The 26,958-nt window shown below is 33.4% G+C and overlaps 2 protein-coding genes across 2 annotated transcripts; both read left to right on the top strand.

Moving 5' to 3' along the window:
- Positions 1 to 8,098: 8,098 nt before the first annotated feature.
- On the top strand, positions 8,099 to 15,223 carry LOC126717265 (probable serine/threonine-protein kinase At1g54610). The gene is made up of 8 exons (XM_050418784.1): positions 8,099 to 8,370; positions 8,813 to 9,208; positions 9,596 to 9,880; positions 9,960 to 10,277; positions 10,943 to 11,170; positions 12,272 to 12,372; positions 12,986 to 13,103; positions 14,343 to 15,223. The coding sequence occupies exons 2-8, from the start codon at positions 8,846 to 8,848 to the stop codon at positions 14,679 to 14,681; spliced, it is 1,752 nt and encodes a 583-aa protein (XP_050274741.1). The 5' UTR covers positions 8,099 to 8,370; positions 8,813 to 8,845; the 3' UTR covers positions 14,682 to 15,223.
- Positions 15,224 to 24,611: 9,388 nt separating this feature from the next.
- LOC126719309 (uncharacterized) lies at positions 24,612 to 25,931 on the top strand. The gene is made up of 2 exons (XM_050421879.1): positions 24,612 to 25,313; positions 25,587 to 25,931. Exons 1-2 carry the CDS (start codon positions 24,612 to 24,614, stop codon positions 25,929 to 25,931), a joined length of 1,047 nt encoding a protein of 348 aa, XP_050277836.1.
- Positions 25,932 to 26,958: the final 1,027 nt, after the last annotated feature.

The raw sequence follows: 26,958 nt of genomic DNA, 5'->3' as shown, positions 1-26,958 counted from the left end.
ATAATTCTATGCTTTTGGATTAATCTTTAATTGTTTTCCAGTCAATTTCCATTTTAGTAAACAATTTTTTGAACTCCCTCTCCCACTCTCAACTACCCCAATTAACCAAACGTGGGATATAATAAGTCTTTTAACGTAGTCAACATTTTTAATGAAGTGCTATGTTTGATTTGGTTGGAAATTATGAGAGACAGAAAATAGAGTTATGAAAACCAATTCGAACCAAGAAAAATTACGAGAGAGAAAATAGAGTTATGAAAAGCAATTTGAACCTATTCTAGGTTTTGTGTGAAAGAGATTTGAGAGAGAGAACCTAGACTGTGATACTGAGAGCTAACCAAATTTGTTCCTTATTCGAGTCTTAACAAAAAAAGGAAACAAAAAATGCACAGGTTAGACACCTACAACCGCTAGACTGTGGACTATGAACTATGAAAAATTTATGTGAAAAAACTGGCTACAATAATCTGCGCAGAGATAAGAATAAACTTTTTTTTTCTATTGCTTCAAGCCTAATCTATAACCCACTAAATTGCTTATAATGAGGCCAGTGAGGATATTCTTGTGCATGAAACTAAGGGAATGAAATGTTTTAAGCATGTTGAACTGGAAGCAAGATATAATCATTATTGTTTAACTTTATTCATTTAAAAAATGAAGTATTTACCCAAACATGCCTTGCTTTTTTTTTTTCCTTTTTCTAATATGCAATCGAGATCAGATGATAGTGCATGTATGTATTTTTTGTGAAGACAAGTGTAGAAGATGACACAAGCCAAGCTACTGCAAATACAATTCAGACCAAAACAACATGTAGTAAAGTGAGGAAGAGATTAAAGTCAGATAAACATGTAGCTTAGTATTAGCTATTAGTAATAGGATTTGTTTTGTGAACTTTACACGTGTCATGTATAGATTGGTTAGAGTAGAAGTTTGTTATTCTGTCAGATTAGGAGCCAAAACAGTTTAGGAGCTACAAAATATCTATGCAAGCATTGTGTAGACCATATAGTTGATTATCAATGAAATCATATTTAGTTAATACAAATCTCTAAAATCTTCTTCATTTTGCTTAATCTCTATTTCCTTTCATTTTTCATAAAATTACAGCAATGATTCCAATGGAAGAATAATAATTTCCATCACAAAAGACAATAATACAAATACTAAACATGAATTTCCAAAATAATAGTCACTACCTTCTTTGTTGTACACCCAATTTGTACTAACTATGTACCCATTTTGAACTTTGGAATAGATGGCACCGGTGATTTAGTTTAGCAAGGAACAAATGAAATAGTTCACAAATGATTTTGAACAATCAATGATTAAGAGCAACTATTCTGAATTGTTTAGGGGCAAAGCATATTTAAAGTAGTTTATGGTAAAAAAATTCCACTTGTCTAAAAGAACAGCGTGGGAGGTTGCTTCCCAACCAATACATTATCTATTTTTCCATTTCAATCTTGCATAATTTACTGCATCAATTCTACTTCAGGTAGAGAAGAAGTCCCTCGTACAAATTCACCATGACAACATTCAAGAGCTAATTGGATATTGTGTGGAGGACCACCTATGCCTAGTTTTGGAGTATGTGCCAAACAAACTATCAGATCTCATCAATGGTGAGTTCTATACTAATCTTTCAACTACAAACTAATTATATTTTATATGTTGCTTTAGAATTAAAAAAAATTGATTTAAATAATAATTGTGTTGTTTATTAAAATAACACAACAAAGAATAAACTAATGGAGAGAATAAGGATCATCTATTTTCATTCATTGTGGGGATATTGATATTAATAACATTAAATTAAATAGTATACAATTATACCATACTATAGTATACTTAAAATTTAGTATACTATACCTAAAACTTAGTATTTTCTCTCTTTGGCATGACACTCAATCAAGGCTTCAAATATACACAGCTAAAAAGTAATTCTCTTCGAATTGATTGTGTAAGACATAGAGGTTGGAGACACCAAAAACACACTACCAAGGAATAGATTTAATTCTAGAGTTTTTATAAAACGCACATTTCAAACATAGCAAAGTAGCTATACCAATAGAAATGATATGCAGTTTCTAAAGTTTTGCTTCAATGAGCATGCAACAATAAAATCCATGATTGAAATCATTCAAAAACTCAAGCAAATTTAGAGCTTTGTTAAGAGAGGATGCATCAATGTTACTGCTATAGAAATTTCAAAGTTGGTACTTTGATGCACATAATTCAACACTTGCATGTCCAAAATCCATGTCTGAAATCATACAAAAACTCAAACAACTTTAGAGCTTTGTTAGAGTTAGAGAAATAACATGGTGCTAGGTTGTATACTCTTCTAATATAGTTTATTAAAATTGGACGATGAAGTGTATTACTAAATTAGATGATGAGTCCAATGCACTTGCCCCACAAGAAGAAAAATTACAAGTTTTTAAGGAAAACTGAACAGAATTAATATCAATAGCACTATATTAAATAGTATACAACTATACTACTATACTTAAAACTTAGTATTTTCTCTCTTTGGCATGGTGCTCAAAGTATATTCAGCTACAGAGTAGTTCTCTTGGAATTGATTATGTAAGACATATAGGTTGGAGACACTAAAAGCACACTACCAAGAAATAGATTTCAGTCTAGAGGTTTTATGAGACACACATGTTGATAACGTAATTTTTCCGACCTTAAATTTTGTTGAGAACTAGAGTTTTAAATTTTGTTGATTGAATAATCATGGAAATATGAAATTTTCCAATTAGAGCTTATCATGAAAAATGTGTTTATTTCTTAAGCTGACATTTGTTTTCTCTTAAAGGGCATTAGGGATTCATCGATGTGTTTCCACAGTTTTAGATTGCTCTGGTGAGCCCAAATTTAGATAAAACTAACCTTGGACACACTTGAAACCACAATTCAATTAAGGAAATTATTTATGTTTGTCAAGAGATATTAGATATTATTTTCAATTAGGTCAAAAAGTCACACATTTATTTTAACTAGACCAAGGTTGTCAAAATCGAGATCTTACGTAAGATCGTGAGAGGTAGATGAGATCATGAATCGTAGGATCGGGATTGTAGATCGTAAGATCCTGCATTATTTGAGGGGCGAAAAAAACACATTGATATGTTAAATAATCACATAAATTATACATTCATTCATAATTTGCATCTAATTGATGTAATTACCATACATCACTACATCCATTTGTAAGCATCATTTAAAGAGGTCAAAAACCTTAAAACGTGATACTCTATTGGGATGTTATTTTTCATTTGGGTCCAACTGACACTCTATCTCTCTATATTACAACAGCAAAACTTGGTATATTAGGATATTATTTTTCATTTAAGTCCAACTAAGTCTTCTGTTAAGTTAAAAAATATTACAAGAAACCAAGATCATTTGGGATCATCAAAATCATACAATCCTACCAATCCTGAACAATCGCAAAGATCCTTGAAAGATCCGGATCGTTTTGGGCAGGTGGGATCATAAAATCATAAGATTGTAGGATCCAAATCGGATTTTGACAACAATGAGCTAGACACATGATATTTATCTCTTGGAATTTATCTAATAATCCTAACATGTTTGTTGAGTGTGTCAAATATAATTTAAAGTCCACTAATTATTGGGTAAATATCACATTCTTACTTGTCAATTAAAAGAAAATGGATTGAGAAAAAATGGTAAAATTACATAGCATTATTCTAGAGAATTCAGAATTCCCATTATTCTAAAGGATTTCCCTCCAACTGATTTTGGCACATATGAATAGTACTCAAAACAGTCTCATGGCATCAACTATATAACATACAACAGGGAATGCAACTCAAAGTATGATCCCCACACCACATATTTTGCCAATAGTTACATTACATGAAACAACTTAAGTAAGAGTAATGATTAGGTACTCCTGCAGTACAGTGATGTAGTGCTCCCTTTCACATTTATGGTGGGATCCATCATGAATGTTAGAGAAGAAAACACCATTTTACCATATATTTTGTGGAGTTAGTGTATTTCTTTTGTAGGTAAAGCATAAATAGGATAAAATAAGGACAAAATTTCTCTTAAAACTAGTTTAAAGATAAAATCTTTTAAATTCTCCTTATATTTTTTTTATTGGATGTAAAATTTGACAAATCCACATTTAGATTGTATTTTCTTATTATATCCTCCATAGTTGCAAAATTTTCACAAATCCATAGTTGCAAAATTTCAAGAAGATTAAAGATTAATAATTATGTCATCAATTAAATATTTAAAGTTCATGTTTTCGTAGTATTAAATTGTACATAAAAATATGTCTATGGATCGAATAGTAAATAATATCTAATTTAAATGAATTTGACATACATATTTAGAATATACAATCCAATTGTTATATTTTTAAAATATATAGTCATATTAATTTTTTAGTGAGAGTTTCCCTTCAAACTCACAACACTCTCCTTACATCTTTTTATTAGATGCGAACTTTGCAAATCCATCATTAAATTGCATTTTTATTATTATATCATCTATACTTGCTAAAATTTATATATAAAAAAAAAAAAAAAAAAGATTAAAGATCCATTCAGGGACGAACTAGTAAGGGCCCATGGGAGCCCAAGCCCCCTCTGGCTCTACCCAAAATAAATAAATAGTATATGTTTCATACCCATTTTCAACTGAGGCCCAAGTAAAAATAGATTTTCGCCCCCCTTGCTTCCAAAGATTGGCCCCATCCACAAAATTAAAATTAAAACTCAACCCAAACAATACCACAATCCAAATCAAACCCAAACAATATCACAACCCAGTCCAAGCAACTACAATCATATACCCCAAAAAATACCCAACCCAAACAAAAATTCAGCCATATTAACAACTGAAATTCACCCAAAAGAAAAAGGGTGGGGGAAAAATAAAAGAAAGGGCATTTGGGACTTGGGCAAAAGATGGGGTACATGTTGGCAAAATAATTACTTTTTTGATTATTTCATTTACGGATTTACCCATTAGTTTTTAAATTGTTCACTCAAAAAAAACCCACTTTCCATCCACCAACACGTTCACTACTTCTCCTCCAAAAAAAAAAAAAAAAACACGTTCACTACTTCATATTTATTACTTCTCATTAATTTTCATATTATCTTATTTTTATCTTAATTATTCTAATCAAAAAATGGCATAATTAATAAAAAATATTACAATTCTAATTATTAACAGATTACTAAATAGTTCCTTAGTAACATTGAAATGGTAAATTAGTATTAACGGATACCAAAATATATTGTACCCATGACAAAATTGAAACAACATTGGATATAGTATTGGTTGAGGCTCCTTTGGTTTTTTGTGTGTTTATGAATGTGATTGTGAGTCTTTGTCTTAGAGGCTGTTATATATATATATATATATATATATATAGAGAGAGAGAGAGAGAGAGAGAGAGAGAGAGAGAGAGAGAACTTGTTTGATGGACAACATACAGTGATAAAGTGTGTTGACAGCAGTAATTCAATAAAAATAATAATAATTAGCAAAGTTACGAAAAGTGTGTATGGAGTTGAATAATTGATTGGTGATGAACACAGTGAAATCAGTAGGATGAATGTCCCCAGCGTCAGTGATCAGAGAGCACTTGAAAGTCTTGAAAAAGTAAACACAAAATCAGAGGCGACCGGGGAAGACTGGCCAAGAATCCTCCAATGGTAAAGTTAGTATTTCTAAGATTCTTGTTTTTGTGGAAGTATCTGAATGACTTACCCTCTCGTGGATGAATGCTTATATAGCACACACTTTTGGACGGTTACTTGTTTAGTAACTTCTCCTATCACTGAGAAATTCAGAAGACTCGGAGGTAACTTCCATATTTTCTATGGAAGTTACGTTATTTGGGCTTGTTTTCCATAACTGTTATTGGAAACTGGCTATGGTAATGAGCCTTGACCTTTGCGTCTCGGGCTAAGCGACAAGCTTGTCCTAAGCTTGCATGGGGAGAGACGCCTAGAATGCAGGAAGGTCGTCCAGGTATTTCTTCAAACGGACAACCTCATCGTGGATGAGCATACTATAATGCAATCCATCTACATTTGCTTCGTTTGCCTTGGATGACCGCATTGGACAAGTTTGGAGCTGGTGTGTTATAATACACCATCAATTGGTATATAAGTAATACACTAAGAATATTGGATCAATGATTTTGTCTCTTTGTCTTTGTTTGTAGTTTGTGAATTCTAAATGAATTCTTATTTGGAGTTTAATGATTTTTTTTCTCATACTCCATCCCCCTATTTTGAATTCATGGGCCTGTCAATAGTTATGTCATCAACCAAATTTTTAAATTTCAAGTTTTTTTAGTCTTAAATTATGCATAAATTATACATTTATGGATTGAATAGCATTCAATATTTCTAATTTCTCTATAAAAATTACAATTTGAACAAATTTGACATACATGTTAAGCATATAAAGAATGTGTAATTTAATGGTTAGAATTTCAAATACATTACCTTTTACTACAACTAGTATGTAAACTATGCTTACGCATGAGAATAATGAATTGTAGTGGTGCTATTGATATTAGTTTGAGTTATTAAACATATAGGATACAGTTCGACCAGGATATTTAGAGGTACTAAAATAGCTTTTCCTTGCAATTTTCATGATATTGACTACATCAAGTTTCTCATTACATTGCTATTAAGTATATAATTTTGAAAATCATTATTGAATACTACATATACAATATCAACTCACAATTATTATCTATGAAATTGTATTAAATATAATACAAAATAAAATAATAAATTGGTTAAATAGTATCTCCTAAATTGAATAGGGATAAGTGCATAGGATTGTTCAGCTCACATACAGTTTGTTATGTTCAATATCTTTGAATACAAAATATCTTAATAGAAAAACAGTATAGAAAATATACTCATTAGTTCAAAGAAAAAATAACAGTAAAAATCTAAACAATTTAATTTGTATGGAAAGCTACAAAAAGCAAAATCCAATTTTGATTTTAAAAAAGCAAATATATATATATATATATATATATATATATTACCTAGTTAATAATGGACCGTAAATTGTCATGGTATATTACATAAATGAATTATAAATTTAAATTATTTTTAGTTATACAAAAAAAAAGGCTCATAAATATAAAATCATTAAAACTCTCTCTTTCTTTAATTTTATATATAGAGTTAGATATATGATTATATTTTTTGATGGCTTATTTATATTAGACTTCTTATTTTCTACATTAAATTAACTTATTTGGCACAAAAATTAAAAAAATTTAGATTAGATTGGATTTGTGGTGCAAAATTAAACTATAATTAAAATACAATTTTTATACTGAATTAACTCATTTAGCACAAAAATTTTAAAACTTAGATTAAATGGACACATGACACAAAATTAATGAATAATTAAATTCCAAATTGAAATCTAATTGAATATATATTTGTTGGCTACACTGTTGCTTTTCTTCCATCCCAATACTGTACCTCTAGGCTCTAGTTAAATACTTAAATCCCAAACCCAGATACCGATTTATTGAATCATTTCTTTATATGTTGAGCCCAGCGAAGGAAGTTTATCGAAAAAGCCCAGCTAAGGTAAAATTATGTAACAAAATTACAAAAGTTACAAGAAAAAACAAATAAGAAACCAAAGAAAAAGAAAAAATATTCAGCAAAAAAAAGAAAACCAAAGAAAATAAATAAAAAAGATTTAATTACAAAATAAACTTTCTAACCTTGATACGTTTTTAATTTATTTTTTATTTTTAGTCCTTTCAACTTCTCAATAGTCCTTCACATAATAGCACCATTAAATTCACTAAAACAGTATTACTTTTTAAAGGGAAAATATCACTGCAACTACCGGTAAGAATTGATGGAAGAACTAAAAATTGATAACATATTTAAATTGAAGGATTAAAAAAATGAAAAAAAAAAAATTTGAACGAATAAATTGAAAGGATATAATTTATAATTTAACTAAACAAAAAAACAGTTTTTTTTTCTTTGAATAACAAATTTGGGGATTAAACTGTTTCTAAAAAGTAAAAACAAACAAAAAAAAAGTCCAGTTTCCAGTCCATGTTAGAGAGAGAGAGTGTAGAAAGGGGCCAGAAGGGGGTTTGACTTTCGTGTTAGGAAAATAGGAAGATCTCTGCTGCTTCTCTTTTTATTCTTCTTCTTGTCTGAGCGCAAGAGTTAAAGACGGCATAACTAAACACAACACACCAAAACAAAAACACAGCTTTTCTATTACAATCACTCTCTCTCTCTCTCTCTCTCTCTCTGATGCCACCAGTCACTTTCTTTGCATCACTCAGATTCAATCACTGTAAGTCTCTCTCTCTCTCTCTGACATAGTAAATCTTTGATACCCAGTAACTCATTTCCTTTTCATCTCTTACTTTTAAAGCTCTCTCCTTTTCTTACTTTAGTTGAATACCCAGATCAACTTTTGGCTCCAAGTGAATCTTGGAAGCCCCAAATCGTTGATAATTTAATTTACTGTGACTGTCTGAATGATTTTATGTACTTTTGATCATGTGGGTCTATGTTTATATGCATAGATATGCTTGTTTATGTGGGAAAAAAAATTTTATACTCGGATCAATCAAAGTTCCTATTTACTATGTTTGGATCATGTAGCTAGAGATAGAATTGGATTTAAGTTGTTGATTCTTGAAGTTATTTTATGCTTGCCAGTTGGTTGATTTTTTTGAGATAATTCTATGTTACTGAAGGTCTTAGATGTGTATGTTTATGTGGGTGTGTAGACTATGTTGAGCAATGAGATTTAGATTGAAGAAATGGGGTGTGTAATCAGTCGAGAAGTGTCGGGTATAGTATCTGAGGCAAATGAGGATAAGAATTTGAGTTCTCAGTCAAATAGGAAGGTAGATGATGTTCCAGCAAGGAAAGTAGAGAGGAATGATGTTGAGGTCCATAATGGTGGGATAAAAAAGGAGGAGAAGGATGGTGGTAATGGGGGTCAGCGGCCTCCAGGGGAGAAGAGAAGGTCTAGGGGGAATCCAAGGTTGAGTAGTCTATCAAAGCAATCACGAGGAGAGCAGTTTGTGGCGGGCTGGCCATCGTGGCTCACAGATGCTTGTGGGGAGGCACTCCAGGGGTTGGTTCCACGAAGGGCGGACACTTTCGAGAAGATTGATAAGGTTTGATACCATTTGTTTTTTGGAAAATGGTTTAATTTGAGATTTTTTTAATGCCCTCTTGAATGACGTAGCCATTGCCGTTGTCCAATTAATTGCAAAAATTATGTTTATTGTGTTTCAAAATGGGTAAATGCATGTGTCCTGTCATTTGAGATGCATTCTTCAAGAATTTTCTTTCTTCGATTGCATATCACAAATGATGTGGCAATGACATGCTTGAAATCAATGCCCAATGTTGGTCAATATATGTTGAAATAAAGGAAAAACACGATGGCTACATCATTTGAGATGGGAAATTTGTGATGTATAGTGTTAATTTTGTTTTTCTTTGATTTAATTTGCGCTTTTGATTCTTTTATTTCCCGCAAACTTTTTTTGTGATGTTAGATTGGGCAAGGAACATATAGCAACGTGTACAAAGCTAAAGATATATTGACGGGTAAAACTGTTGCACTGAAAAAGGTTCGATTTGATAATTTGGAACCTGAGAGTGTGAAATTTATGGCTAGAGAAATTCTCATTTTGCGGCGACTGGATCATCCCAATGTTGTAAAGTTGGAGGGTTTGGCTACGTCAAGGATGTCTTGTAGTTTGTATCTGGTGTTTCAGTACATGGAACATGATTTAGCTGGACTCGCTGCTAGCCCAGCAATCAAATTTACTGAGGCTCAGGTTTGCCCATGTTTGCCTTGAAAGTTAAAGTTAACAAACATGTTTTGGTATGCTTGATATTCTGTTCCTGTTACTGCAGGTCAAATGTTACATGCATCAATTACTATCTGGACTTGAGCACTGTCACAACCGTGGGGTGCTTCACCGTGACATTAAAGGATCGAATCTTCTTATTGACAATGATGGAATACTCAAGATTGCGGACTTCGGGTTGGCTATTATCTGTGATCCAAACCACAAACGGCCTATGACTAGTCGGGTGGTCACTCTTTGGTATCGACCTCCTGAACTTCTTCTTGGAGCTACTGATTATGGTGTGGGCATTGACCTTTGGAGTGCAGGTTGCATTTTAGCTGAGTTATTGGCTGGGAAGCCAATTATGCCTGGTCGTACAGAGGTAACTCATCACTCTCTTCTTTCTCTTTGTTTCATACAAAGCATCATAGGTCAACTCTCTACTTCAATATTAATAGCTCTCTAGTCATCTTTTATTTTTTACATGCGGTTGTAATGGAAGCCCTGCAAAATGCTGTCAGAGTTTGTTGCAGTGTTGTTTATTGCTTGAGCATGTATTTTTTTATATTTTATTGTATTAATATATTGTTTTTGTTGCTATTATAGCTGAGCTTTTACTGGCCTGTTCTCATCTTACTCAGAAACTTAAATATGGGGAATTGGATATGATTGTGGTAATCTAGTTGGCGACATTGCTTGTTAATTTGAATTAAAAGGCCTTCAATTTTGTGGTAGGATCATTTCTATTTTGGATTATTATAAAATCTTGGATAGGTTAGATTTTTTTGCATCTTACTGTTTTGGTTTCTTGTACTTTAGACATGGAGCCTTTGTTTTTCAGTGTATGGAACATTGTATTGTCTTTAAAGCTTAAATATATTCTCTTTTCTTCCTCTTCTTGTTACTGATTTGTAAGCAGAAGTGAGAATATTGTTTACTTAGCATATCATGTATAGAGTTTGCACTCCCTGTCATTTACTGCATTTTGGACATAAATATGTTAGCATTTGTATTAGTACAGGTCTGATATCTTTACTGCTCACTTAGGTAGAGCAACTACATAAGATATACAAACTATGTGGCTCACCATCAGATGAATACTTTAAAAAAGCAAAGTTGCCAAATGCAACCTTATTCAAGCCCCGAGAACCTTACAAAAGATGCATAAAAGAGACGTTTAAAGATTTCCCACCATCATCATTGCCCCTTATTGATACTCTTCTTGCAATTGATCCTGCGGAACGTCGGACAGCCACAGATGCATTAAGAAGTGAGGTGAGTCTTGATGTATTTATGACCAATCTTTTTCAATTAACTTGCTTGATCATATTCTATTCTTGTCATCCCTTGATGTTGATGTTATGCCTTCTTGATCAGTACTATATTTCTTTCTCTAATCTCGACAGTTTGAGTTTCTCTTGGTTTCTTTATTTACGTTGGGAGCTTGCAATTTTCTCAATCACTTATGAAGCTATGCATTGTAATCCTTTAAACTAGTAACTGTGTAGTAATGGAGTCATTTACTTTAGAGTGATCAACAGTCCATTGCAGGTCTAATGTAATGGTTTGGTTTCTAAAAGTCATTATTTCCTGTCGGTGCTAATTGATTTGTTGGTCTGTAGTTTTGACCATACACAGTAGAGATTGTTATTAAAAATCATTACAAATTCGTTAAAGATCAAGTTCTTCATTTTTCCAGCTAGCTATTTTGTAATAATATGCAATCATATCTGTTTATAATACAGACTTCTGAGCACCTAGTTACTAAGAAGGAACAGGACACTGGACATGGTAATTATTGTAAAATTTGGACATTCTACAGTAGGGACACATGGCAATTTATTAATTAATTATATATATCCGACATTATGTTGAAGTTGGGATATATCCGACATTTAGAAGTTAGAACTGTGAAAAAGGATCTGCTGTAGAAAATGTTAACCTACTTATTATTGTTCTTCAAATCTTGGGTGTAGTTTTTGGAAAATACTATGTTCTTTTTTTATTTTCACCTTCTGCTTTCTTTTGGTATATTCCTAGTTTAAAAAAAAAATAATAATAGCCTAATGGATCTGGGAGTACCACTTTTGTTTGCTATATAAATTATGGTTGTTCTGACATCCCACAGAAATTAAACAGTTCTATCTTACTTACCCTATAATTTTAAGTGAAATGAAGTCACTGTGTAAAGTGTTAGGCATCAATGAGGTTGATATCAAGTCATGGAGATGATAATCCTAAAAAATTTGACTAGGTCTGCACACTACCTACTTAATTATTTAATTTTGAACTTGTCGCTTGTGTGATATCCTTCTAAAATTGTGCCTATATTCTTCCAATTTTTCTCTTTTCCCAACTTTTTTGTTGTTGTTGCAGTTCTTCACAACAGAACCTTATGCTTGTGAACCTTCAAGCCTCCCAAAATATCCACCAAGCAAGGAAATGGATGCTAAACGACGGGATGATGAAGCTCGGAGGTTTGGATGCTCTTAACACCCTGCATTCTGCTACTAAATAATTGATTTTTTATGACAATTTATTTGAAAATTGTTCATATTGCTAAAGTTCTGAGTGATATCATTTGCTGGGGTCAAATCATTAGGAAGGGCTGGTATAATTTAAGCTTCTATATTTATTGCTTTGGTTAATATGGTAAGGGGCCTAGTGCAACCCACTTCTTCTCTTAATTTACTCTTATTATTTTTCTTTTTTTCTTTAAAATATCTGAATTTTGGAAAACCTCCTTATGGTCCTGCCTACCTTATTGCCATGTTTTTTTTTAATGCATATTTCTACAATTATGCTAAGCTTAGACCTCACTGTGGATTGAAGCATATTTGTATTTCTTATATTTGCTGAAGATGTGTTGATTATGATAATTGTTAAGAAGCAGATGATTTAGAATCATTAAGTATTGGAGGTCAAGTAGGTGATTTGTCGGATGTGGTCTCCATTTCTGTTATATATATATATATATATATATGTATATATATATATATATATCTTTTGTTCTTACTGTGCATTGATTCTTATCTGTTCACAAAGCACTATTTGTCAAAGTTTCTCTTATTGCCAGTATGTGTGGTGCAGATTAAGAGCTGCTAGTAAATCCCACGCTGAAGGTCCAAAGAAAACACGTACACGTGATCGTGCTGCTAGGGCATTTCCTGCTCCAGAAGCCAACGCTGAGCTTCCATCTAATCTTGAAGTATGTCTGATAAGTTGCTTCTATCAACCATCCTCTTTTTTATTTATTTAATTAATATTTACTTTGGCTTACTGAGCTACTTCAAAAACATGGCTTCAAAATTTATTATCTTCTACAAATAGATAGCCAGATGAAGTAACTTACTATTTCTTGAAGAACATATTATCTCTACCCTCTGTGTGTCTCTCCCACTTTTATTCTTGTCCTCTAGGTGCTGGAGTTGACACTATATTCTTTCATTACTGATGTTTATAAATTACAAGCTCATTTTATTTAGAAACAAAAGTGGAAATTTTAACTAAAGGAGTCCTTGATAACTGAAAATTGGCAATGTGAGATTAGTCATTAGATGTTTCATGACAATAAAGCCTCTCTTCATTTATAATCTTGATTCACAATCTGGCTTTTATATCTAGTGGTCTTTGGTTGTTTGTCACCAATTTCCATTTATTAATTTTGAATTATTGAGAATGCCAATGAGTAAATCTAAATGAGATGGGTAGAAACTATTATTGTGTCTCACAAGCTTTAAATGCAACAATCAAATTACTTATAAAAAGAATTAAGAAAAGTGCAACACTCAAAACATAGTTGAGCTTCTTTCCAAACCTGTAATGACTATGTATCTAGTAAAAATGTATCTCATTCTCTCCTGTGTGGAGATGTTTTCCACATGTGCATGCCCAAACACTAAGTAATTACCAACATGGATTTGAAATTAGATGATTAAATATTGTGGAATATGTAGTAAATGTATGAGCGCTATTGAGCGTCCTTAATATTCCATACTGCATGTCTTCCTGTCCCGAATTGTAAAATGATGTTTCCTGTCTCCCTGGTATTGCTTAATGATGAAGCTACTATATTCAGTACTATATCAGATGCTGTCATAGTTAGTAGTTTGTGTACTGCTCATATGCTTAATTATCCAGATGTTAACAAGAGCAGAATATGTAAAATAGGTCATATGAAGCCTATGGGGCTCATGGACCATGGCTATTGAAAAGAACTTTCATTGAACAGAGAACAATATGAAAGTTTGTTCACTTAAAATAAGCTTAAGATTTTTGGGTTAGCCAATCCCATATATTTGATGCAGCAGCATAGGCTCCTCAGTGTGTGAAAGATCTACATGCATGCAGTTTTAATGTCAGTTCGACCAAACTTTATAGTTGCTCGACTCAATCAGGTTTTAGTTCCCGTTTATGTTTCTTGACTGTTGGCTTTCTTCTGAAACAGAGAAGGCGTTTTATGACCCATGCAAACGCAAAGAGCAAGAGTGAGAAGTTTCCTCCACCACACCAAGATGGACAACTTGGCTTTCCCTTGGGTGCTTCACATCATATTGATCCTGCCAATGTTCCTCAAGATGTCCCATTTAGTTCAAGTTCATTAATTTATTCAAAAGATTCACTCCAAACTTGGTCAGGTCCATTGGGTGACCCTGCTGGCCTTGGTGCTCCAAGGCGGAAGAAGCATGCTGCAGGTGATGAACGAGAAGCATCAAAATCACAGAGAGTTACCCACAGAGACAAAATTATTGATGTTCGTGATAAAGGAAAGAAAATTATGGCTTAATCTTTTTGAATGCATACATCAAGATTCAGAAGATCTGTTAGGCCTAAGCTTGCTCACAGTTTCGATGAAATCCTACTGCAATGTAATGCAAGTCTATCCAATCAGCCTGCTTTTCGCATAGAGGGATGTAAGTCATTGGTTAAAAGTGCGGGGGTATAATCAATTTTTCATTTTATAGTCCCTTACTTTTTTTTTAATCCCCAAAAAGATTTTTTTTCCCCTGCTCAATTGTTGGAAAAGTGAGAAAATTCATCCTATTATGTAAATCTTTTTCTTTTTCTTTTTAAATCATTTTTCCTTGGTTCCACAGTTCCTTGTGTTGAAAACTGAATACTGCTTAGAATAGTAAAAAAAAGAATCTAATAAATGCAGCATAGCACCATTCTTGTGTTTGAAGTTTTGTTCAGCAATCTAGCTTCTCAGGATAGATGGCTTCCAAATGCCGTTCTCAATCTCTAATTTTCTTTGTACTTCATGCTAAAGTCTTGGACCTATTCTATGTATTGACTCTCATTGGATTGTTATAAGAGATTCTTTTATGAGTTGGTAGTTGTTTTTTTCAATGCATGCCATGTGCTAGTCAAAGAGCCATGCTGTGTTCCTTTTCTTGATAATTTTTTAATATTTCATAAAGCAAATGCAAAAACAAAATAGAAAAAAGGCAAACAAAATTTCTGGAGTATCTCAGCATTCCTTAGCCAGCAAGTTGCCTTTTTTATGGGGGTCATTGTACATAACAGAAGTCAGAATCCGAAGCTTGAGAATGATTCTGTAAAACTTTTCCTCAGTCAACATATTCCTCACAATTCTCTTTTCATGTGATGCATGTTGCTCACATTTAAAAACCTCGAACTTAAATCCTATCCTAATTTTACCTTACTCTTTCTTGCATTTAAGATCTGCCTATTAGTGTAAAGAGTTTTATAGTTGAATGGAACACGTAATTCTCTTATTGGATGGAATCTGATTCTAATCTCTCTTTTCTTACTAGTTGTAATGGAAAATGACAATTTCTCTCAGTTGAGAAATGTGTTTTACGTGAATGAAGCAATCGCCTGAAACCGTGAAAAGAAAAAACAAATGCCAACGTTTTTTGATAAACAAATGGGATGTGGACATGAATTTTGTGCATTTCATTTGAGCATTTGCTATAAGTGTGGTAAATTAGCACCATAATATAAATTGATGTGTCCATTGCTATGGTTCTTATACAAATTATATATATATATATATATATATATTTCTACGTTTTCAAGAATAGATGATGGTTGTTGTACTTAAAGAAGGGAAACAATTAAATTTTTTTAACATTTTAATGAAATGGATTATATAATTAATAATCCTGTGCAAGTGTTTTGAAAAATTGTTTGTTAAAATAAAAAAGTAGGTTCTTATTATAAAATACACGGTAATTTTTGCATAAACTAATATGAATATACTTGTTTTTTTTTTTAATGGATATACCCTTGGTTGTGAACTTGATTAATTAGTGTGCCCAGAAGAATGAATAACAAAAAAAAAAAAAAGAAAAAAAGATATAGTTAAAAAATGATCTTTAGAGTGTGTTTGTCATAAACTTATAAGCTCAGTTTGTTTTTTTTTTTTTTTTTTTTTTTTTTTTTTTTTAACTTTTATGTATAGCTTTTTAAACCTTACTTTTTCTCACTTTTTCCCGCATTTTCTCACATTTTCAAATTTTTTTCAGGTACAAATATATTTTAACACACTTTTAACAAAAAATTTTCAATTTCAATTAAATAAATTGTTCTTAAATAGACCCTTAGTGGGCTCTATTCCGTAGTTTTGTGCCAACATGATCTACATTTCAGAGTGATGCTATTTTGACAAGTTGCATGATTCTTATCCTTTTTATTATATAATAAATTTAAGATATGAACTTGGTTTTTATAATTAAAGCTTAAAGGTGAGTATCAAAATATGTAAAATATTTTTAAATGGAAATTTGTAAAAAAGAAAATATCATCAACCTGTCACCAATATTGACTTTGATATAACAGGGGCCCAAGAGGGTTCACACACACATATATTCTCTAAAAATTCTAGACCGATCACACACTTACTTTGACATTATAGAGGAATTACCTTTTTTTATACAATGAAAAGACTTATTATGCAAGTTAGATAAAGTATTCCAAACGAAGGAAAAACTGTTGATTCATGTTAGGTTGTTAGCCCGATTTTTTTATTATGTTATAACAATAATATGAAATAAAAACAAATTTCATAATATTTTCATAATAGTTAATGTGTCATGTTGTAATTAAAGGATTGTTATCAGCTTACCAAAATTTTTCTCCTCATTTTATGATAAGAATGTACATTTCCTATTTTAGGTAACTACTTTTCATTTTTCAAAATTTTTCTCCTCATTTTATGATAAGAATGTACATTTCCTATTTTAGGTAACTACTTTTCATTTTTCATCCACGTTAGATTTCCTATTTTGAACTTTATTTCATTTAAATATTATTTATTTATTCATTTTTAGTTATTTATCTCACTTTTCAAAATACTCATTTGTTTTATCACATTTACCAAGACACAAAAACCATAAAATACTCATTTGTTTTATCACCTCCAAACAAACACACCATAAAGATAGAAAACGGTAGCAAATCCTCATTTTGGTGTAGAAATGAAAAATCTAATGTGGCTAAGTTTCGGGGTGATTTTTAGTTTCGGTTACCTGTGTTTACTCCTTATCCTATTTAAAGTAACCTATTATCAATGTTTAATGAAAGTGATGTTAATAATAATGCCTTCATTGAAAGTATTGCATTAATTACAATTTGTCCAATCATCAAATTATGAAAGGATTGTAAAATTTATTGTGTTTGAACAATTGTTATATATATATATATAGAGTAATTCTACGGTACCCCCTAAAAAAAGAGGGGGTACGGTACCCACTAGTAGGTAACCTGTTACATCAAGTTACTTTTTCTCACATTTGACGGTTTCATGCTCACATTGTGCAGTTCCAATATTACATGTGACAGTTCTTTTCTCACATTTGGTGGTTCCCTTACTTTTTTCTCACATATGACGGTTTTATTCTCACATTGTGCAGTTCCAACATCACATGTGACAGTTTTTTCTCACATTTGGTGGTTCCCTTACTTTTTTTCCTCACATTTGACGGTTCTATCCTCACATTGTGCAGTTCCAACATCACATATAACAGTTCTTTTGTCACATTGGATGGTTCCCTTACTTTTTCTCACACTTGACGATTCTATCCTCACATTATGTAGTTCCAACATCACATGTGACAGTTCTTTTATCACATTGGTGGTTTCCTTACTTTTTTCTCACATTTGACGGTTCCATCCTAACATTGTGTAGTTCCAACATCACATGTGACGGTTCTTTTCTCACATTTAGTGGTTTCCTTACTTTTTTCTCACAGTTGACGGTTCCATTCTCACATTATGCAGTTCCAACATCATATGTGACAGTTTTTTCTTATATTTGGCGGTTTCCTTACTTTCTTTTTTTCACATTTAACGATTCCATCCTTACATTGTGCGGTTCCAACATCACATATGATAGTTCTTTTGTTACATTGGGTGGTTCTTTACTTTTTTCTCACACTTGACGGTTTCATCCTCACATTGTGCAATTCCAACATCACATGTGACAGTTCTTTTCTCACATTTGGTGGTTCCCGTACTTTTTTCTCACATTTGATGGTTCCATTCTCACATTGTGTAGTTTCAAAATCTCATGTGACAATTCTTTTCTCACATTTGGTGGTTCCCTTACTTTCTTTTTCTCACATTTGATGATTCCATCCTCACATTGTGCGGTTCCAACATCACATATGACAGTTCTTTTGTCACATTGGGTGGTTCCTTACTTTTTTCTCACACTTGACGATTCCATCCTCACATTGTGTAGTTCCAACATCACATGTGACAGTTTTTTTCTCACATTTGATGGTTCCTTTACTTTTTTCTCACATTTAACGATTTCATCCTCACATTGTGCAATTCCAACATCACATGTGACAGTTCTTTTCTCACATTTGGTGGTTCCCGTACTTTTTTCTCACATTTGATGGTTCCATTCTCACATTGTGTAGTTTCAACATCACATGTGACAATTCTTTTCTCACATTTGGTGGTCCCTTACTTTCTTTTTCTCACATTTGATGGTTTCATCCTCACATTGTGCCGTTCCAACATCACATATGACAGTTCTTTTGTCACATTGGGTGGTTCCTTACTTTTTTCTCACACTTGACGATTCCATCCTCACATTGTGTAGTTCCAACATCACATGTGACAGTTTTTTTCTCACATTTGGTGGTTCCTTTACTTTTTTCTCACATTTAACGATTTCATTCTCACATTGTGCAGTTCCAACATCACATGTGACATATTTTTCTCACATTTGGTGGTTTTCTTACTTTTTTCTCGCATTTGACAGTTCCATCCTCATAGTTGAGGTCATTTTCTTGATGCTTATATTTTTATTATTTATATATGATGGTGAACCAAAAATTAGACTGTCTCCAATTCGTCCATAGTGTCGTTCAAGACTAGAAAGGTCATCCAAGTGTAAGAAGGTTGTCCAGCATGGAGTCACCTGGACAACCGCCAAAAACTTAGAAATTTTCAGAGTAAATCTATATCCAAAAGCTTATGATTCAGACCATGTTCTACTATTCTGAAGTAGGAGAAAAATTCTTATCCATCGCTCTAACTTCCCACTAAGTTCCTAACTTCCCACTAAGTTCTTAACTTCTGATGGTAGTTGTAGAAATTAAGTCTAAACCTTTTAACTTCCATCCACGTTGAGGAAATTACTAAACAAGTAACCACTCCAAAGCTCACTATAAAAGGACTCAGCCATATGAAATCAAAGTAAGTTTTTCACCACTTATAGAGTTGGAATTCCTAATTTCAAGAGAGAAAACTAACTTAAGCATCGGAGGGTTCTTGGCCAGTTCACCACAGTCACCTTTGATCTAGTGCTTCTTTCTTTTCAGGCCTTCCAAGCAATCTCAAGCCCATTGAAACCCGAAGCATTCAGCATACTGATTTTCTATGCATCATTAATATATACTATAAAACCGAATATGTATAACCTTATGTGCTCTCTAATTGTTCTTATGCAACATCTGCAACTTAATCACAGTTGTGTGTTTATTGTGGTGTCTAAGGTTGGAAATAGGGTGACTATACAATTAGCAAGATATGCAAAAAATCCAATACAAAGATTGTTGACAATTTTAAACTTTCAGTAAACATTTGAATTGAAACTACAAATCCAGCATGAAATAGTCATCAATCAAGGCTACTACACTAGGTTTTATATTTTTTAGGCATTTTCATTAGATCCACGTGTGCGGAAGTGTCAAATGACTGTGTCCGACACGAGTATAACCACCCCAACTAAAGTGTCTATGCAATTTTGTTTCATAAAATTATTATTATATTTAGACCCATCTAAAACAAAATAAACATCCCAAAAAATTTCCACAATAACAAAAATTACCAATAGAAAAGCTAAAAACAATTAAGCATAATTGACCGATTTTACCAAAAACGAACAACCCAGTCCTTTTAAAAAAAATTATCAAAATAATTTTGTCATTGAGAGTTTAGCATATCGACCAGAATGATAAGTGTGAGCCTTATTTGAGTCAGCAGAGCCTCCACTAGCTAAGTCTGAGAGAGTCCTAATAGTAATGGAATGTTTTCGTTGTTGAAGACTTATCGGTGCCACAAAGCACTTATCTCTCTCTCTCTCTCTCTCTCTCTCTCTCTCAGGGTTTCGTAAAATTTATACAAACTCGTCATTCTAAAGCCATTTGGTATTTGTTCCTATAAAATATTAGAATGTGTAATTTGAATATAATTGGCTGTTAAAAGGTCAATGTTCATCTCTGTACTTTATTCAAATCAGCATAGTGGCAAGTCGATATATTTTTTGCCAAGCAACTCTAGTTCGAATCCTTCACACTTGCAAATTTTTTTTTTTTTTTAATTTTCAATTTTTGGTCCATAAGCTGAAAAGCCCACAAGAGCCTATGCCCAAGAAAAACCCTAGTTCATCCCAAGTCTTCATTCCTTCAATGTCAGTGATAACAGCCACCGATTTTCCTCTCTTTCTCTACCCTTTTGTTCGAAGTCTCCACCGTTTCTCATCACTAAAATCTCAGTACGTCTCATCCATATTCTTTAGTTTTCCATCTGGAGTTTTTGCTGTTTGGCTTTTGTATTGCTGAATTGTTATTAATCTTGTTTTGTTTTTGTTTTCCTTTTTGGTTTCACAGGGCCAGGGATAGACATAGGTGGGGGCCCGGGCCCTTCTAGCCCAATTTTTATTTCTTTTTTTAAGTAGGTTAATTTTCAAAAAAAAAAAAAAAAAAAAGACTTAGGCCCCCTCTGAAATTGTAACCCAGCCGACCAACCCACATGTAAAAAAAAAAAAAAAAAAAGACTTGGGCCCCCTCTGAAATTGTAACCCAGTCAGCCAGCCCACATGTAAAAAAATAAAAAATAAAGAATAAATTTTAAGTAGGTTAATTTTCAAAAAAAAAAAAAAAAAGACTTGGGCCCCCTTACAAAAAGCTTGGGCCCCCTCAGAAATTGTAACCCAGCCGGCCAACCCACATGTAAAAATAAAAAAAAATAAAAAAAGTTTAGTCCAAAAATGTAAACCTAGCAGTCCAACCGAAGACTCCAGTCTCTGAAGTCCAAACAGAAAAAAAAAAAAAAAAAAAAAAAAACCTAAGGCTGAGGCAAGACAGAGAGAGTGAGGGGCTTTTCAAAAAAAAAAAAAAGACAGGTGTAACTTCTTTAATATTGGATACTTTTTCTGGTCCAAATTCACTACTGGCCTTTTGATTATTTGAACTGTTTTTGCCTTTATTTATTACAATCATCTCAAACTTGAACTATTTTTGCCCATACTTCAAGCACTACCATATTTTTCTTGATACACAGTGTCAGGTCCTGTTGTTGCATGCAATGGGGTATTGCTATTTTTCCCTCTGTACTGGTTTCTCTGCACTAGGTACTGCTGGATTTCTGCACTCTGCACTAGTTACTGCTGAATTTCTGCACTGCATAGCTGCTACCTGTAGCGTGTGGATTGCTGTTTTCTTAATACAATTACATCAGTAGCACTCACTGAATAGGCTTGCTTGTGTATCTTATGGTGAAAGTGGTAATAAATACATGTGTACATAATATTATAGATTGCGTCATTTATTTCTTTTGAGTTGAATATTGCTAATTGTTGTACGCGTACAATTTTTTTGTGTGGATTATTTAATTAGTGTACTTGAAAATCTTAGGGTTTTCTTGGTTTTGGACGAGGGCTGTACTTATTGGATCATAAATGAATGTAGCCAATTGCTTTACTAGTTATATGCTTTGCCTTCAAGATCATATCTCCACTTCATGCAAGACCCGCTTGGAAAAATAGTACCTACTTTGGTATTTTGGATGTCAGAAACTTGAAAGAAAGCATTGATTTTTTCATTCACCAAGTAAAATTTGCACCAATATATTTCTCAGCTTAACAACATGTCTAGCCAATACTAAACTAACAATATCATTTCACATCACAGAAAATTATTCTCATATACACAAATATTCACTTCCACAAAAACGTACTGCAAAAAAATCTATACACATAGTTCTTAGTTCCCACTATTTTCTTTAAGTGCAGGCAAATGAAGGTTGGTGGACTCTTTTTATAAAGGATGAGGCAACTTGTGGTGAACATAGAGCCAAAACTCACAATAAATTCAAATGAAATGGCTTAAATGCCCCACTTATAACTCCAAAAAAAAAAAAAAAAAACCTTAGTTTTGATAATAAAATGAAGTAAACAGTGTTTTATTATTGTGAACTCACATTACAAATATCACATGGCATATTGCAAAAGATAGTACACTAAAGTAAAAACAGAATTCACTAACTAAATACAATGCTTATTGTGCAATTTTTAAATAACTTGCAACTGTACAAAATAATTTGAATGTATTCAACATCATAAGTCCTACTGCCTATTCAATCTAACACGTCTTTCTGCCGTTTGAAATGGTTGAGCTGCAAATCACTTTATGTCTCAAGACGCTTGAAATGCATCCCTCATAAATCCTGAAGTGGCAAACTTTGCCAATCTGTCTGCCTATGCACAAGTCAGAACCAAGGCAAAATGAGAAATATTAACAAAAATAGTCAAAAGGTGGCACTAAGAAGCAAACAGATATGTACAAATATTTATGTTCTTCGCGTACATTGGCCTTCACATAATGCTGTTAAAAGCTCCTTAAGGATAGTAAATGCAGAATGCTAGTTAGAACAATCAAATATGTATTTATGTCTCCACTTACTACCTAAATGAAGTAATATACTAGCTAGCCGCAAGGTAAGAACTTCAATAAATAATCCTTGGCATTACCAGAACTTCACTTTCTTACAGCAACTTGTGGACAGGTGTTTTAATTTTAAAAAGGGTACCTAAGGTATTGTATCTAAGTTTTGCTCTTTTCATATATATGCATCTTAGCATCCTCACCAATCAAACAACATAAATTGATATCTAAAAACATGCAGGGCAACTCACATAAACAAGGGTAGTGCAACTCACGAAATTCAATCTCCCTTTCAATTAAAAATAAAATTCACTAAATTGCAGCAAGGAACTGCCCAGCTACTGGGGTTGCTTGTGTGGAAGGTCCAGAGAGAAGGAGCCAGGGAAGGAAAGTGTGAGCTTCTCTATAAACTTGAAACTGCTGAGAGAGAGACGGAAGAGTTGAAAAAACTGAGACGTGAAGATGCAAGAGCCACTGAGAAAGTTGTGAGAAGCAGAATAAGAGTGAATTAGAAGAAAAGCTAAAAGAAGCTAAAAATGTCATCAAAGAATTGAGAGAAACTGCAACGCTTGAAGCCCAAGAGCATTCTTCTGAGCTATGGAAGCACAAATCTGCCTTCATTGAAGTTGTGACAAACCAACGGCAACTTGAAGCTGGAATGGGCTGCGAACTTAGGAAAATTGAAGCTACAAAACAAGAACTTGGAGTAGTATTAGAGCCAAAGGAGGAGGCAGACTTGATGGTTCAAAAACTATCAATGGAGATGGTAAAAATGCATAAGGATTTGGAGCAAAAAGAAAAAATTCTGTCAGCAATGCTTAGGAAGAACAAGCTGGATACAACAGAGAAACACTTGCTTTTAAAGGAGGTTAAACTATCAAAGGCTAAGAGAAAGCAAGCTGAAATAGAAACTGAAAGGTGGAGGGCAGTATCAGAGTCTAGACATGAGAGGCATTCATTAAGAAGTATGTTGACTAACCAAGTAAATTCAAAATTGGACTTTTACACGGGCAAGAGGGGTGCATCAGCATGCAACAGGATCATCATACAATGGAAAGACAAGATCACAGCCAACTGATCTTGTTCTTGAGTATGGGCATATTGGACTTAAAAAGGACAGAAGGGAGCCAGAACTTTCTCCAATCTCTAACTGCTACTCACTGGAAGGAAATGAGGCATTGGGTAAGAACAAATTTCCCAATTTTCATTAGGATTTAACATATATGAACTCTTAGCTTTAACCAACATTATCAATAGCGAACTCTAATACACATGTGCGCACGCACACACATATTCTTGATTTTATTTTCCTTTATAAAATCCAGTCAAAATGCTTTAATTCCTGATTATGTATAAAATTATAGATTCTTATTTTCTTAATACCTTCCCTTTTCTTGCTTTTTAAGCTATGACAGCTGATGTTAAGCAATTGGAAAGTTGGGTACTGTCAGAAGCTGAGATCTATGCAACTTTAATTGAGCAAAGGCATCACTTAGAACTAGATGCTTTTGCAGAACAAATTGAGAATCAAAGATGAGAAATTAGAAACATTTCGTTGGCAGTTGATGAGCATGGAACTAGAATCAAAGCGGCTGCAGTCCCATATTGAGGGAATGAATGAGGATATGTCACAGCTCAGACATGATAATATGAAATTGGAAGCCTTGTTATTGGAGAGAGAAGAAGAATTAACTTCCTTAAAAGAGCAACTAGCATCACAATTGAAGGCCCTAAATTGCCAAAATACTAATTTAAATTGTTCTGTACATAGTCCAGTAATAGCCCATGAGACCATTGGCTCTGAAGTTATCAATAAGAGAAAACAGAATGAGAGAGAGCAAGAAACAAGGACTCCAAATTCGGAGGATTTGTGTCAAGAGGAAGATGCTGAGAAAGAAGAAGGAAACTCATCCTTTAACCAGTCCAAGGATGTAGGTTTAATAGCCCATGCTCCTGAAAAAGAGTTGGAAGATGATAAGGAAATTGCCAATGAGGGTCCTGTAAAAGAGGGAAGAACAAGTCCAGTGGATATTGATGTTACTGAAAACCTGGCATCATCTAGTCAGCCCTTGAATAAGACAAACAATTCTCCTTGGAGGATGGATCTTCATGCTCTTCAAGTTTCTTATAAGATCAAAAGGTTGAAGCAGCAACTTCTAATGCTTGAGAGACTGACAGGGAAGCAAGAAAGCCTTGAAGATACAGAAAGCAATGCTAATGGGCAAATTGGTATCAAGAGTTTCCTTGCATTGATGTCTTTGCTGAATAAACAAGTTGGCAGGTACTAGTCCATTCAAGAGAAGGCAGATGACCTTTCCAAACGCATGGTAAGCTTGGATTAATTCAGTAAAGTTCAAAAAACTATGGCAATTCACTGTTCTCAACACTTTGATAGTTGCAAAATTTCAACCATCTCTTTTAAATATCGGTGCTTCTGTTTGGCTTCAATTAGGGCCTAACACACAATATGACATTCTCATTGGCCTCTCTTTTGGCAGTTTAAAAATGTAGTCATTTACGTATGGTTTCTTATTTATATTTTTCAGCATGAGCATAATCTAACTGCGAGTGGTGGACATTCTAGTACAGCAAGACCAAAGGAAGAAATTAAAGCACTACAAAAATTCCTAGACGAAACATTTCAGCTGCAGAGACACATAGTTGCCACAGGACAGAAATGGGTGGAAATTCAATCCAAGATTGCTTCTGGATTTGTTGGGGTCACTGAAGAAATAAATAAGATTGCCAGCTTTGACATGAAACGCTTTGCTGACAGTGTCAGAACTCTCTTTCAGGAAGTTCAAAGGGGCCTTGAGGTTCGGATAGCTCGAATTATTGGAGATCTTGAGGGGACATTGACTTGTGAGAGGATGATACATTTAAGGAGGTAGTGAGGAGAGCTAAAATAAATAAATAAATAAAAATTAAAGATGAGGCTTAATACATATTAGATAGTCTTGCAGTTTGTAAGTGTTTCTACTGATTTTTTTTTGAGATTTTTTTTTTCTTTTTTTTGAGAAACCAGTCTATGAGACAGAACGATGCTTTTATTAAAACATAAGAAAACTAATCAAACAGAGCAAGGGGGATAATGTCCTCAGGTAAGTCTTCAACCCAAACCTAACGTTCTAGTTCTAGCCCAACCCAAGATTTCTTTGCCAAAGCATCGGTAACAGGCAATCAGTGGTGGACTGTCAAGCCCTTCGGTGTAAAGATTAATTTGTCAAATATATAAGAACCGAAACTCAAACAAAACAATAATATCATAAACCCACAAAGTTTAGAGAAATAATATAAACCCATATCAGCGATAATCACATGTAAAGAGAGAACCTGAAGATTGTGGGTGGCGCTGCCGATTTAGAATGGAAGAGAAGAAACACCGCCGAGTCGTCCGGGAAGAGATGAAGCGCCGCCGAGTTGGATTGGATATGAGTGCGCCGCTGATTTGAATATGGATTGGAAGAATAAGCTAGAGAGCGGCGTTGACAAGTTGGATTGGATGAGAAGAAGCGCCTCCGATTTGAGGTTGTGGGTGCGCCGCAGATGTGGTATCAACTGTCTGATTTGAGGGTTTTGTTTAGAGAGGCAAACAGAGCAGTGAGCAAACGAAGTAGAGAGATAGAGAAGCAAACGTGAGAAAGGAGAAAAAGCCTGAAAAGTGTGATGAATGTTTTAATTTTTTGTTTATATATAAAACCTGCTCAACCGGTAACCAAAAACCTTTAAAATTACATCTAACGGTCAAGATCAAAATGATAATAAATTAACGGCTCAGATATAGATGGGTACTGTACCCTCCTATTTTTTGAGGGGTATGGTAGAATGACCCATATATATATATATACCAAAAGATGGAAGTTATCCTTACACTTATAAAGTACTTGTAACTCGTAAGAAGAATGTTTTCTATAGTAT

The sequence above is a fragment of the Quercus robur genome, chromosome 3, assembly GCF_932294415.1.
Source record: "Quercus robur chromosome 3, dhQueRobu3.1, whole genome shotgun sequence".
In the NCBI taxonomy this organism is placed as follows: domain Eukaryota; kingdom Viridiplantae; phylum Streptophyta; class Magnoliopsida; order Fagales; family Fagaceae; genus Quercus; species Quercus robur.
The sequence above is the reverse complement of the archived record's forward strand: the minus strand, read 5'-3'. Positions and strand labels throughout refer to the sequence as shown.

Excerpts from the sequence above, each read along its gene's own strand:
- LOC126717265 (XM_050418784.1), top strand. The coding sequence starts at position 8,846 with ATGGGGTGTGTAATCAGTCGAGAAGTGTCGGGTATAGTATCTGAGGCA. Across the intron at positions 10,278-10,942 it reads TTATGCCTGGTCGTACAGAG|GTAGAGCAACTACATAAGAT; the intron begins GTAACTCATCAC and ends CTGCTCACTTAG. Across the intron at positions 13,104-14,342 it reads AGCTTCCATCTAATCTTGAA|AGAAGGCGTTTTATGACCCA; the intron begins GTATGTCTGATA and ends CTTCTGAAACAG.
- LOC126719309 (XM_050421879.1), top strand. The coding sequence starts at position 24,612 with ATGGAACTAGAATCAAAGCGGCTGCAGTCCCATATTGAGGGAATGAAT. Across the intron at positions 25,314-25,586 it reads TGTCTTTGCTGAATAAACAA|CATGAGCATAATCTAACTGC; the intron begins GTTGGCAGGTAC and ends TATATTTTTCAG.